Source organism: Candoia aspera, chromosome 18, assembly GCF_035149785.1.
Source record: "Candoia aspera isolate rCanAsp1 chromosome 18, rCanAsp1.hap2, whole genome shotgun sequence".
In the NCBI taxonomy this organism is placed as follows: Eukaryota; Metazoa; Chordata; class Lepidosauria; order Squamata; family Boidae; genus Candoia; species Candoia aspera.
In genome coordinates, this window is record NC_086170.1 from 9,693,503 (window position 1) to 9,707,060 (window position 13,558).

Genomic DNA, 13,558 nt, shown 5'->3' on the forward strand with positions numbered 1-13,558 from the left:
GATTTGCATCTTCTTTTGAGATGTCTTGACCCAGGGCATATGTACCAGTTTCTGAAACGCACCAGTATACAGAAAGAAATGCTCTGCTGACAGATATCCAAGTCTCATTTCCTTACATTTCCCATTTGATCTCCCCATCCTCTCTTACTTTACTTAGGATGGGTGGAAATGTTATTTTAAAAGTGTGATTAAAAAGCCAGGTTGAAAGGAATCCGCATGCCTTTTTAAAGAGCGGCGGCGCTCAGTGAGGATCAGGGTTTGTGATTTTGGTTTGGGAGCTCACTTGATCCCCTTCAGTTTGGGCCAAGGGCTCCGCGTAGGCATTAGGAACACAGGCACTTTCTACTATGCATTAAGTCCGCTCCATATCTGTAGATGCACAAACACACAGCAGACTCTTGCAAATGTTTTTAAATTGCGATACGTATTTTTTTAAAAAAATTAAATTGTAAAGACATTCAGACCTGTTTCAGCCCCGTAGAAAAGAAGGCATAGGTCAGGACAGCAGCGTATCAGATTTCACCCTGAGCACGCAGAGGCTGTGGCGGGCAAACCTGGTGCCTCAGAGACAGGCTTTAAGGCAGCGTTTCCCAACCTTGGCAGCCGTAAGGGGTGTGGGGAATTCTGGGAGTTGAAATCCACATCTCTTCAAAGTTGCCGAGGTTGCTTTAAGGTGTTGTACCCTCCAAAGGCACTTTGTGGGGGGCAGATCCAAAGTGTGGCACAGTCCTGATGGGCGTATCCCTCTCAATTAGGAGGAAACCTGCCTAGCGACTCGTTTAAGCGGTCAGGAGCCTTAAAGCTTTTGAGACTCTTCTCCGCTCCACCCTGCTCCTAGTACTCCTTCCACAAAATAGCGGTAATGTAGCCTTGCCGCTGAATCTTTCAGCCACCTCAGCCTTGGCCTATGCTACTTCTCTGAGTAGGAGAGGAGGTGCAGACAATAGCGGGCCCCTGAATCATCAGCCGCACGTTAGCAGTTTGAAGGTGTGGACTGAAACGGGTGGGGGAATCGAGAAGGTCATCAAACGAATGCCAGGATTCTTTCTTGGGACAGAAGGGCCTACTGGCAAGCATGAGGTCCCAGCCCAGAGGGAGCCACGTACAGGATTAGGAACCCCTTCCTGCCTGTCACGTGCTCCCAACCCTCTTTTCCCACAGTGGTTTTGACTGCGGCCAGATGTACCGCCTGCTAAGACAAAACAGCTGGGAAAGGAAGGTCATGGGAAACAGCATAGAAATGAGAAAGGTGCCTTCCCCCATCATATCTGCACCCTGGGTAGAAATTGCTGGCCCACCTCAAGGTTTAAAAAAAACGTCTTTTGTGTGGGGGGATCCTTTAGGTGGGTGGGGCAAGGCCTCCTGCTTTGGATTCTCCGAAGTGAAAGTGGAATCCCAAAGCGGAGTCCGGCCTCAGAGGAGTCCTGGCCTGCCCTCGGTTGGGACCTCAAGGGGGAACAGGATGGGGCTGTTGGTATTCCGACTGTCTAGTCTAAAGGGCAAATAGCTGGATAGCAGGTCTGATTCCAGAGTTCTGCAGATTTTCTGCTACTTAGAATTGAGTCATGCTCATGTTTGTATTTACTGATAATAAAGGTCTGAATTTCAGTTAATGGGTGACTAGTCCTTTTGCCAAACCTGTTTTCTGCTCATGCATGTATGTCTTGAAATTTAATACCTTCTTCCCTGAGGTTGGTCCCAATCTTACCGTCTTCCTGATCATCCACGTCTTTTTTGCAGCACAGTTCTTGGCTCAAGATGATTAAAAATTGGTATTTTAGAACAAAGAGCCAGTTTGGTGTCGTGGTGAAGGCCCCAGGCTAGAAACCGGGAGACTGTGAGTTCTAGTCCTGCCTTACACACGAAGCCAGCTGGGTGACCTTGGGCCAGTCACTCCCTCTCAGCCCTAGGAAGAAGGCAATGGCAAACCACTTGTGAAAAACCTAGCCAAGAAAACAGCAGGGACTTGTCCACGCGGTCGCCAGGAGTTAAGACTGACTCAGAGGCACTTAAAAAGGGGGGGGGGACAAAGGGTATACAGAGATTTTGGGGGGAAAATACAAGAACTTCAGTGAGAATTTTCACACTGTTTTTTGTTCTTTAACTGCAAAGTGATGTGCAGGTTTGACTGAATGGGTTAGGAATACCTGAAAAGATGGCATGATCAGAGAGCGGACTGATTCCCTGGGCAGGATCTCTCTGCAGAAGTGGAGAAATCCAAAATTGGCTACAGCCCCCAGATTAATCAAGAGTCTGTTGTCCTTGAACCATCTAAATCGGAGGATTGGATGGAACGATGGGGATCATCAGAGTCAATGCACTGAATTTCTCATGGACATCCTACCTATGTTCCAGTTTCACAAGACCCACTGAAGGTGCCTTTCTCAATGGCCTCTCAACTTTTAGCAAGATGAGTTGCATTAAGCTTACTTAGAGCTCCAGTGTGTGGTTTTTCAAGGCCAAATTTCAATCAAATGCTTCCAGTTGTGCTCGAAAATGCTCCGGCTTTGGCAAGTCCTTAGAGGGAAAGAATTGGGCTCAGAAATAACTACAGTGCTTCCCTGCATATTTATGAGGACCATCTCCTGCCTAGCACCCTCCAGATGGTTTGGACAACAACCTACAAAGGGAACTGTGAAATTATGGTTAAGGATTGGATTTGGACTGGGGGAGACCAGGGTCTTCTTGACTCCAGACATGAAGCTTGGTCATGGATGACTGATTCAGAGTCTCCCAAGTCACGTCACATACCTGTGGGGATAAGATTGATGACCGACCCCCATCTAGGCTCTTAGGTCCTGCAAGAATGGTGGGGTTCCAGCCTTAACCATCAGCGCCATTGATAAAAGTCTTAAAGCAGTCTCAGGATCCTTGGTTAGGAAGTCGGTGTCCGCGATGGCAAAGTCGGCTGGAGAAGTCCGTAATACTGGGAAAGGTGGAAGGAAAGAGAGCAGGCTGACCAACAGCAAGGGGGTGGACTGAGTTGTAGGGGCAGTGGGGGGAGACTGTGGGAAGACCTGAAGGATTGGTTTGGGGATGAATCATCTTAGAGAAGGTCTGTCTATGTGGTTGCTTAGACTCTGTGCCAACTTGACGGCACATAACCAGTGAATGAAGAAGAAGGGGACCAGCAGAAGGGTGGATGGAGTCAATTACGGGCGGTAACACAAGGACCATTGGAAGACCAAGCTAGGGACACACCCTGGAGAAGGTCTGTCTAGGTCGGTGTTTCTCAACCTCAGAAAATTTTAAGCCAACGTGGACTTCAAGTCTGGGAGTTGAAGTCCACACAGCTTAAAGTGGCCAAGGTTGAGAAACCCTGGTCTAGGGGGTCACTTAGAGTCGACGCAGCCTTGATGGCACCTGGTCCATCCGTGGGAAGAAGAAGAAGGGCACAACCATCAGCCAGGGGGTGGGCTCCGTTACAGCAGCAACGGGGGCACCGTTGGGGGGCTTGAAGGACCAAGTAAGGGACAAACGGGTGGAGAAAACGCATCTCGGATCTCACACGGTGTTTCTCAACTTCGGCCCCTTTAAGACGGGGGGACTTCAACTCCCAGAATTCCTCAGGCGACCGCTCCCACGCTAACGTCCCGGGCCCTGCGCGGGAGAGGCCGGGCGGGGATCCGCGCTCCCCGTAGGACGTCACCCGCGCGCGCCGGAAGCGGGCCTGGAGGCGGCGCGGGCCAGCATGGCGGCGGCGGCGGCGGCGGCGGAGGGGCGCGAGGAGGCCTGGCCCGAGCTGGCGGCGGCCGGGCGGCGGGAGCTGCGCCTGGAGGCGGGCGCGGCGCTGGAGCGGCGGGTGCGCGCGGCCGGGGGGCGGCTGCCGGGCGCGCTGGGCGAGCTGGGCGCGGCGCTGCGCTCGCTGGAGGTGCGCGGCTGCCCGGCGCTGCGCGAGCCCGGCCCGGCGCTGGGCCGCCTCTCGGGGCTGCAGGCGCTGGCGCTGCCGGGCTGCGCGCTGGGCCCGGCGGGGCTCTCCGGCGCCGGGGCGCTGCTGCCGGCCGCGCTGCGCACGCTCGACCTGTCGGACAACGGCCTGGAGGAGCTGCCGCCGCAGCTGGGCGGCGACGGGGCCGGGGCCGGGGAGGAGGCGGCGGCGGCGGGCGCGGCCGCCCTGCCCGAGCTGCGCCTGCTCAACCTGCGCCGCAACCGGCTGCGCGCGCTGGGGCCCGGCCTGGCCCGCGCGGCCCCGGCGCTGCAGGAGCTGCTGCTGGGCGGCAACCGGCTGCGCGCGCTCCCGGGCCCCCTGCTGCCCCCGCCCGCCCCGGGCGGCCGCCGCCCCGCCCCGCCGCCGCTGCCGCTGCTGGGCGTGCTGGAGGCATCCGGGAACGAGCTGGAGCAGCTGGGCCCCGAGGTGGCCCTCCTGGCGGGGCTGAAGGTGAGGCGGGGGCGGGCCGGGCCGGGCAGGCCACCCCGGGACTGCACGTAGACGGGGTGGGCGGACGCAGCTCGGTACAGGCAGGCGGTACGTGGCCTGCCAGCACGGCGTAAGCAGATACACACCAAGCCAGCACACGCCAGTGGATTGCGTTTAATTACAGGACGCGCAAGTACCTTGGAGCCAGGAGAGGGTGAGCTCAAGGCCTCCCTTGGGCAGGAAAGCCAGCTGGGAGACTTGGGGTGGGGGCAGCCCCTCTCTCACATTACGCAGCAACCAATACATCACAACTCAAGCGCAGTGCATGAAAGTAGGACGCACGCCAGTCGTGTAGACGCAAATACATGGCGTGCCAATACACCACGTTTCATTGCTGTCAGCGGTGTAGCGGTTCAGGCACCAGGCTAGAAACTGGCAGGCGGTGAGTTCTAGTCCCTCCTGAGGCACAAAGCCAGACAGGTGACCTTGGGCCAGCCACTCCCTCTCAGCCCCAGGAAGGAGACAATGACAACCCCCTTTCGAAATCTTGCCAAGAAAACTGCAGGGACTCATCCAGGCAGTCGCACACACACACACAAAATTACGAATAGGGTACGTGCAAATACGTTATATGCAAATGCTGATGGTGCTGGCCTAAAAGCAGGAGAATGCAAGTTCTAGGCCTCCCCTGGGCCTGAAAGCTGCCTGGGTAACTTTGGGCCAGTCCCTTTTGCTCAGCCCAGCCTACCTCACAGGGTTGTTGTGGGGAAAACAAGGTGGGAGCATAATGTATGGTGCCTTGACATGGATGGATGGATGATAGATATAAAAAGGTAGGATAAAAATCTAATAATAAGGGATGGGGCGTGCAAGACATACCTGAGCTGCCCCTCTCCAAAGGTGCTAAAAATAGGCCCTGCGGCTGCCACTCTCAGAATAACTCTGGATCTGTCCCTCTTTTTTTTCCTCCATCCAGGGAGCTTCTAATGCACACAGACAGTGTGGCCTGGACCCCCACCCTTTTGATTCTGTCCCCAGCCATTCCATCACCAGGTGTTGATTGTGGCTGTGGCTTCCTTACCCAGAACGTGGAGGGGGTGAGGGTTTGTGGGGGATACTCTCAAAAAACATCTGGCGTCACCATATGTGGTGTCGCTGGCAAAACAGGGCCTTCCATCTCAGATTTCTGTGGGAGATTTTTCGGAGCAGGCTGTCACAGCCGCCTGAGATGGCAAGATGTTTCCAGGGATTTCTCTCTTCCTGTTTTCTGCATCAGAGGAGACCCTAATCAGCCCTGTTTCCTTCTTCCAGACTTTGGATGTCTCGAATAACAAGCTCTCCGAAGTCCCGGCGGAGCTGGCCGACTGCCCGAAGCTGAAGGACGTCAACCTGAAGGGCAACGCCCTCAAGGACAAACGGCTGGAGAAGATGGTGAACGGCTGCCAGACCAAATCTATCCTGGAGTACCTGCGTGGCGGGGGCCGAGGCGGGGGCCGAGGGAGGAGCAAACCGGAGGGGGCCGAGAGAGTGGAGGCGAGGAAGAAGAAGCGGGGGAAGAACAAGAAGAAAGGAGACGGCAGCGACGACGTGGACGATACCCAGAAACTCTTTGTGAAAATTCTTCACGTCTCCGAGAACCCGGTGCCGTTGGTAGTGAAAGCCAGCCCCAGCGCTAAAGACGTCCGCCCTTACATCGTGTGCTGCGTGGTGAAAGGCATGGATTTCAACACAGGCAATGCTCTGAAGAGATTCATCTCAGCTCAGGTGGGGCCCAGGCGGGATGGCCGAGTCAGCTGGGAGGGTGGGTGAGGGTCTCGCTGGCAGCCATGCAGTTGTGCTTGCCGCTCAAAAGCTTGTCATACAGGGAGTCCTCGCTTAATGACCTTTTGTGTAGTGACGGTTCAGACCTACAACAGTGCTGGAAAAACCGACTGACGACTGGTCTTCACACTTACGACCATTGCAGCGTCCCCGTGGTCACAAGATCACGATTTGGGCGCTTGGCGACTGGTTTGCATTTATGACCGTTGCAGCATCCCGTGGTCACCTGATCACCATTTTCGACCTTTCCGGCCAGCTTCCGGCAAGCAAAATCAGTGGGGGGGCTGCGTGATTCGTTTAACGGCCATGTGGTTCACTCAATGGCCGCCACGGTGATTTGCTTAATGGCTGCCACAAAAAAGGTCATAAAATCAGATTGGATTTGCTTAATGACTACTTAGGAACTGAAATTCTGGTCCCAGTTGTGGCCGTTAAGCAAGGACTGTCTGTAAGTTGCTGTGAATAACTGTAAAGCTGTTTGGTTTTGTTTTTAATTCGATAAAAGACAAAACTCCATGAGGACATCTGTGAGAAACGAACAGCGGCCACCATCGCAACGCACGACCTGCAGCTGGTGAAAGGGCCGCTTCTCTACGAGGCTCGGGCCCCCGACGAGTTGAAGGTGGGCCCTTCTCCAGCAAAGCCATGCTGCTTCTGGCCAGACCAGAGCTGCCTGCAGCGAACGGCATCAGCTTTGCATGGATTAAATGCGAAACTGAACGTTGGCTTGCATGTTTCCCCAGAGCTTTGCTTGTTTCTGCTCCCTCTTCCCCCTTTTCCTCCCCGTCTGAATCCCTTTGAGCAGCCTAGGCTTTGTGAGGCCTTCTCACCATGCAGGCCTCTCTAGGAAGAAGGGAACATGGCCTCCTTCAACGCACAGTCGTAAGTGTAAGGACCAGTCATAAGTCACCAGTGAGTTTTCCTATATACAGGTAGTCCTCAACTTAACAACCATTCGTTTAACGGCCGTTCGAAGTTACGACAGCACTGAAAAAAGTGACTTATGACCGGTCCTTGCACTTACAGCCGTCGCAGCATCCCCGCAGTCACGTGATCAAAATTCAGGTGCTTGGCAACTGACGTATGTTTACGATGGTCGCAGCGTCCCAGGGTCACATGATCACCATTTGCGGCCTTTTCAGGGGGCTTCTGGCAAGCAAAGTCAGTGGGGAAAGTCAGATTCACCTAACGACTGCATGATTTGTTTAACAGCTCTGGTGATTCACTTAACGACTGCAGCAAAAAAAGGTCGTCACATTGGGCACGACTCGCTTAACAGCCTCATCGCTTAGCAACAGAAGTTCTGGGCCTGGTTGTGGCCATAATTTGAGGGCTGCCTGTAGCTGCTTCGCCAGCACCATAAACCTTTCTCCCCTCTTTCGGAAGCTGCCCGAGATCACGCCCCCCTTGTAACCCACTGGATAAACCTCCTTGCAATGCTTCCCCTTATGCAGATCGTCCCCCTGGGCCGGAAGGAAGCAAAGGCCAAGGACCTCCTTCGGCAGCTGCAGACAGAAGCCGAGGAGCAGAGGAAGCAGAAGAAACGGCAAAATATCTCTGGATTGTACAGGTGGGTCCTAAGCTCGAGGCAGCGTGGCCCAGGGGTGTGGGTTCGAGTGCCACCACATCTGTGGACTTCCCCCGCCACCTCTTGGGGCACCTCCTGGCTCAAACTGAGCCAAGGTCCTAAATACCTTCGCGTTTTGCCCTGCTATTTTTAGAGATGTATCGTGCGGGTTTTAATTTCTTTTAATGGTGCATCAACCTGGGGGAACCGGTTGTGCCTCCCCTTGTTATTTCACTTTCCTTTGGCAGAAACCGGGTGCAATCCTGTCCTTCACATCACTGGGACGGCACCCCCCGTAACACGGCTCTTCTTTCTCCCAACTCTGTCAGGTATCTTCAGCTACTGGACGGGAAGGAGAGCTATCCCTGCCTGGTTGATTCCGAAGGCACCATTATTTCTTTCCCACCTATCACGAACAGTGAGAGGACAAAGGTGAGTAAGCAGCGGGCCAGGAGGGGGCTGGGATTTCTGCCCCGTGAAGATCATTTCTTCAATCTGCAGATCACACAATCTAGGCAATGGGCACGGTTTGAAGTTCAGCCTTCTACACAGGTAGTCCTTGCTTAACGATCACATGGGACTGGAATTTCAATTGCTAAGCGAGGTGATCATTAAGGGAATCCAACCCAATTTTACAACCTTTTTTGCAGCGGTCATTAAGTGAAACACAGCAAACCATGTGGTCGTTAAGCAAATCACACAGTTCCCCATTGATTTTGCGTGCCAGAAGCTATCCAGAAAGGTCAAAAATGGCAATCACGTGACTGCAGTGACGCTGCAACGGTCACAAGTGTGAGTTCCAGTCATAAGTCAGTTTTTTCAGCACCGTTGTAAGTCTGAGTCATCACTAACCTAAGGTTGTTAAGTGAGGGCTACCTGTAAATGTTTGTAGAAATAGGGAAAAAAACCAAAAGGGAAACGTCGTAAATACAGGCATCTATTTTGAAACCAAGGAGGCTCCAGTTTGCCTCTTTTCTCTGCTGACTGGCTCTCCTTTACGGGGGGCCATCCTGGACCCCCATGGCTTCGGATGCTGGTGTGAAGCTTCCCCGTCTCACCCTTCTCCTTTTGGTCTTTCCAAGCTTGGGAAAACAACATCAGATCTGCTTCTGGAAGTGACCAGTGCTACCAGCCTGCAGCTATGTAAAGATGTGATGGATGCTCTCATCCTGGTATGGTTTCTCCCCCCCACCTTCCCCTCCTCCCACATCAGGGATGGGAACCGGGGGGCTCGGGCCATCGGGAATTGTGGTGGGACATCTGATGGCTGCATCCCATCCCTGGATCACTGAGGCTCCCCTGGACAGCCAGCTGCTTCCCATGCAGCTGCTGCCAGCTGGGACCTGGGGTCAAAACATTACGATTGCACTGTGACTGTGTTTGGTCCAGAGCACCCAGCCTAATAACCAGGTTTACATAAGCTGGGAAACACACCCACACATGCATTCCCCTCTTTGCTTCTGCTTGGCTCTTTTCTTGGAGCACTGAACCAACCTTCTTCCTGGACTAAATGGCACGCTTTATTATTACTATTTTAATTGCAGAAAATGGCAGAGTTGAACAGGCTGACTTTGGAAAATAAAGACGGGGACGCTCCCCACGACTCCAGCGAGATTCTTCAGCCTGAAGCCTCGAGGCCCGAGGGTGGCTCCCGAAACGCCCCTCTGATCTTGGAACAGGTCCGGGTGGTGGACACAGACGGGAACTTGAAAGTCCTTTATCCTTCAAAAACGGATCTGCATACACCTCTCCTGACAGTCGTCCCTTAAGCACTGTTGGTTTCCCTCTTCGGATGGGGAAATACTTCGCGCTGTGGGTGTCACCGGAAACTTTTATTGAGATGGCAGGGAGGCCCAGCGCTCTGCTCCCTCGCCAGTGACGGTGGGAAGCTCCGCACTGTTTTCCGCCGCATGAATCTGAGGCCTCTGGAGAGATGCAGACGGTCCGCTTGCTTGGCCCCCCTGCTCAGACCTGGGGTGAGTGTGAAACCCTTGCAAATGAAGGCGCTCTGGAGTAGTTACTTTAACAAACCGATTGGCCCCCGTGCTGTGGACATAACCTGCTGTGCTGTGTGGCTTATTCCTTCCTTGGGAAAGAAACATCATCCAGGCATCTGGGCTCCTGTAGATCCTGTGCGGAGGCGGCCCGGTGATAAATCACTGGAGGATGGAGGCCGGAGTCCCATTCTCTCCCCCCCCCGTAATGTGGCTTCTCCAGAAGGAGTGGGGTGCTGTATGTGCCCTGTGACCGGGGCGGGGTGTCCCCAATGGCCGCAAGCCTCCCCTTCCAAAATGCATCCAGGACTGACTGAGGGCACTCCGCCATTTCCATTTCACACAATCTTGGTGGGTGCCGTACGTGGAGCTAGCAAGAACAGCACCTGCGGTAACAGAACTTCCCTTCAGGACAGCCCAAAGAGGAGGGGCCGTTTTTTAAGTTGAGTTTCCAACCCCCCTCCCTCCCAAAACACCCCCAAATGGCAAGGCATTGGGGAGCAGCGAGGCTGGGAAAAGTACATCAGAAATAAAAGCTGTCCGAATCTCAGGCTTTTAAGGTGCCGATAATCCCAAAAAAGAATAAAGCAGTCAAAATCTCTGGGTTTTGGTTTCTTTCTTTCGGCGGTGAAAGAGCTGGGCGGGTTTTTTTGCTTGGGCGAAGCAGCATCAACGTCTCAGCAGCAGCTCTGAGCCACAGATGGCGAAGGGGAGCCGAAGGTGCCTTGCATTCCTGGCCCATTCCCAGGGTTAGTCCAAGTTAGAAAGGGCGGCAAATTTCACACCTGGTAAGGAAGAGGTAATCTATATATTCGCTACAGTGCCAGTATTAAAAAATGATGTTGGACTTCTTCTCGAGCCATGTCTTACGCGTTTAAAAATGCGTATATGTGGTCAATAATTTTTTGGAGTGCCATAGAACTACACTACATTCAGTATTGTGCCACAGATTCAGAGAGGTTGAGGACCACTGGCGATGGGGAATTAAGCTGGGGACCATTCTGAGTCTTGAGAGGCCGAAGGGCTTGACCAGGCGGATTCTCAGCCTGCATTCCCTGAGGAGAGCCCACCAGGGGAGAACCAGGTGCAGGTGAGCCCACTGCCTGCAAAGAGGAAGGGAAGAACTGCAAAAGGGAGCCGCATTTCTGTAAATGAGTCTGCTGGGCTGCAAGAGCATCCCCGTTCCTTCCCTGAAGCTCGCCGTCTGCACCAGTTGGATTCCTTGGGATGCCGGACGCAAGATGGGCTGTTCTGGGACATGGTATTACAGCCTTAAAGTGGAAAGTAGGGCAATGTATAAAAAGTATAGGACATACAGATCCTTGTATCTCCCTCAGGGATTGCAGCCTGTAGATTCCATTATATTTGGCTATTTTCCCCATTCTGCCTGCAATACTTCAAGCAGCCAGTGACTGCAATACCTCATTCAGCCACCAGGGGGATACAGACATTCAATTTCACCTATTAAGGTATCTGGTGAAACCAGGGTAATATAATGGAATCTGTAGGAAATATTGCCCCCTAGTAGCTTAATGGGCATTGCAGGCTATAATGGAATATAAAGGTGAACTGAGAACTTCGAGAACTACAAGCTGGGTTTTGAAGTGGCAGAGGAACTGGAGATCAAATTGCCAACGTTCGCTGGATCGTGGAGCAAGCACAGGAGTTCCAGAAAAGCATCTGTTGCATTGACTATGCTAAAGCCCTTGGTTGTGTGGATCACAACAAACTCTGGCAAATGCTTAAAGAGATGGGAGTACCGGACGACCTTACCTGTCTCCTGAGAAACCTGCATGCAGGTCAAGAAGCAACAGTTAGAACCAGACATGGAACCACCGATTGGTTCAAAATTGGGAAAGGAGTGCAAGGCCGTATGTCGTCACCCTGCTCCCCTGGCTAGGCCTGGGCCAGGTCCGGTCCTCAAGCTTCCCACCTTCGGGCCGCCCTGCCTTCCCCTGCGCTGCGCTGGCTCGTTGGCCTCTTTGCCCGGGCTCCTCGCTTCTCAGGGGCCAGCGCCACCTCCCGGGCTGTAGGCCCTCTCCCCTCGCCTCCAGGGGTGGCTAGCATAGCGCTGCAGCCAGGTCCCTCATCCCGGGGCTTGGGCTCCGCAGTTGAGCCTCCAGAGCAGGCCTTCCGTCGCCCCCCGTGCTGCTGACGCCTCTCGCTCCAGCCGCGCCATCCTGCTCCCCCGGAGAGCCCCTTATGCTGGGGCTGGAGCCCGCTGCCGTCCCCCTACCCGTGCTGGGGCCTCAAATCCCTCTGGTCCATGCCTCGCTCTGCAGGGCCCCTGGCTCTCCTGGGTCCTGCCCTGGGTGGGCTGTTCCATGCCCGTGGCGCAGCATCCTCCGTTCTCCCTGCAGTTTGGGTGCTCAGCCATCCAGGTGGTCTGCATCGCTCCCCCACGCAGTTGCCCTGCATGGACCGCCTTCGGGGTGCTCTGTGTCCTCCGGCAGGGCCACCACAGTGAGGCAAAAGGGATTCATGGCTCTCCATGAGGTTTTCAGTCTTTATGCCCCAAATCCGGCAACTCACAGCACCCGCCACTAGAGAGGGGCGTAGTTCTTCATCGGGACCGTATCAAACTCTGTTAAAGGCACGAACAGGGCCTCCTTGCTCCCGCCACCTCCTCTAAGCCTCCCGGCTTCTGCTTCTGTCCATCCCTTCCTCTCCTCTCCTTTGAGGGCCCTCCTCCGTGGCGGCAGCTGGTTCTGCTGACGCGTCCGGCTCCAGACGCCTTCGCTTGCTGCTGCTTCGGCTCTGTGAGAGGCTTCCGGGTTCTGTCTGTGCCTGGGTGCGAGCGGAAGGACACACAGACTAGGAAAGAGGCCTGCTCACAGACTAGGAAAGAGGCCTGCTCACAGACAACAAGAGTGTTGGGGGAACGCCAGGCTAGAGGCTAGAGAACATCTTTCTTCAGGAAAGCTGTTTTTTTAAAGAGGCAGGGAGACTTCACTCATGCAAGTCCCGCTGCAACGTAAAACGGTGCGATCAATCAGAATGTCTCCGGACGGCACGGCTAGCGTGCTGGCCTAGTGGGAAGGGAGAAGCCACCAGGAGGCCGCACGGATGGGTGCGGCTAAAACCTTTCTCCTGTGGGGAAAAGGGAATCGGAGTGGCAGGGGGGAAAGGGAGCGAGGCCTGTGCAAGTGTCGGAGGACGGCTGGGTTGTATGGGTCTGTGCAGAGCGCGAGAGATTTCCTAAACAAGCCAATTGGCCCTGTTGGCCTTTCCTGACGGCTTGAAAACGTGGCTCTGTGCTCAGCCCTGGGTATGGGTTGGAGCCGGACTCCTGGTTGTTTGGAGGACGGATTATATCGTGCCCGGGCTGCTTTTATTTCTGTTTTGTTTTATGCGTTTCGTGGTGGTGTGTGTTTGGGATGGGTGGTCATAGAAACCGAGTAAACGAACGAACGTGAAGAGCCACCACGGAAGCGGGTCCTGCAAGACACCCGGCCACAAACCAGCCAAATCCATCGCGGTCGAGTAAGAGTTCGGTCCTTTTCCTCAAGGATTCTGCTCCCCACCACTGCGTGGGCATCCAGCAGCCCCCGAACGGGGTTTCTCAACCGTGGCCCCTTGAAGAGGCCCGGACTCCAACTCCCAGAACTCCCCAGCCAGCCTGCGGGCTGGGGAATTCTGGGATCCCAGCCCTCTTCAGGGGCCGGGGTCGAGAGGCGCGGCCCTGGCCCACCTGCCCGCCGGCGTGGCTTCAGCACAGGGGCAGCCTGGCCCCGGCTGGCGGCTGGAGAAAGAAATCGCGGCTAGCCGCTACTCTCGCGCAGAACGTGCGCCCGGGGCCCGCGCGTGGATTCCCGGGAG

General features: G+C 54.8%; 2 protein-coding genes across 2 annotated transcripts in view; one reads left to right on the top strand and one right to left on the bottom strand.

The window, feature by feature from the left end:
• LOC134507016 (ATP-dependent RNA helicase DDX19B) overlaps positions 1-13,558 on the bottom strand; it is a 445,506-nt gene that overhangs the window by 14,683 nt on the left and 417,265 nt on the right. The window lies entirely within an intron of this gene.
• On the top strand, positions 3,692-10,338 carry LRRC47 (leucine rich repeat containing 47). The gene is made up of 7 exons (XM_063317701.1): positions 3,692-4,378; positions 5,669-6,121; positions 6,684-6,800; positions 7,633-7,748; positions 8,075-8,177; positions 8,828-8,917; positions 9,290-10,338. The coding sequence occupies exons 1-7, from the start codon at positions 3,692-3,694 to the stop codon at positions 9,512-9,514; spliced, it is 1,791 nt and encodes a 596-aa protein (XP_063173771.1). The 3' UTR covers positions 9,515-10,338.

Coding starts and splice junctions, on each gene's coding strand:
- LRRC47 (XM_063317701.1), top strand. CDS start 3,692: ATGGCGGCGGCGGCGGCGGCGGCGGAGGGGCGCGAGGAGGCCTGGCCC. Junction 7,749..8,074: donor AATATCTCTGGATTGTACAG/GTGGGTCCTAAG, acceptor CAACTCTGTCAG/GTATCTTCAGCTACTGGACG. Junction 8,178..8,827: donor CGAACAGTGAGAGGACAAAG/GTGAGTAAGCAG, acceptor GGTCTTTCCAAG/CTTGGGAAAACAACATCAGA.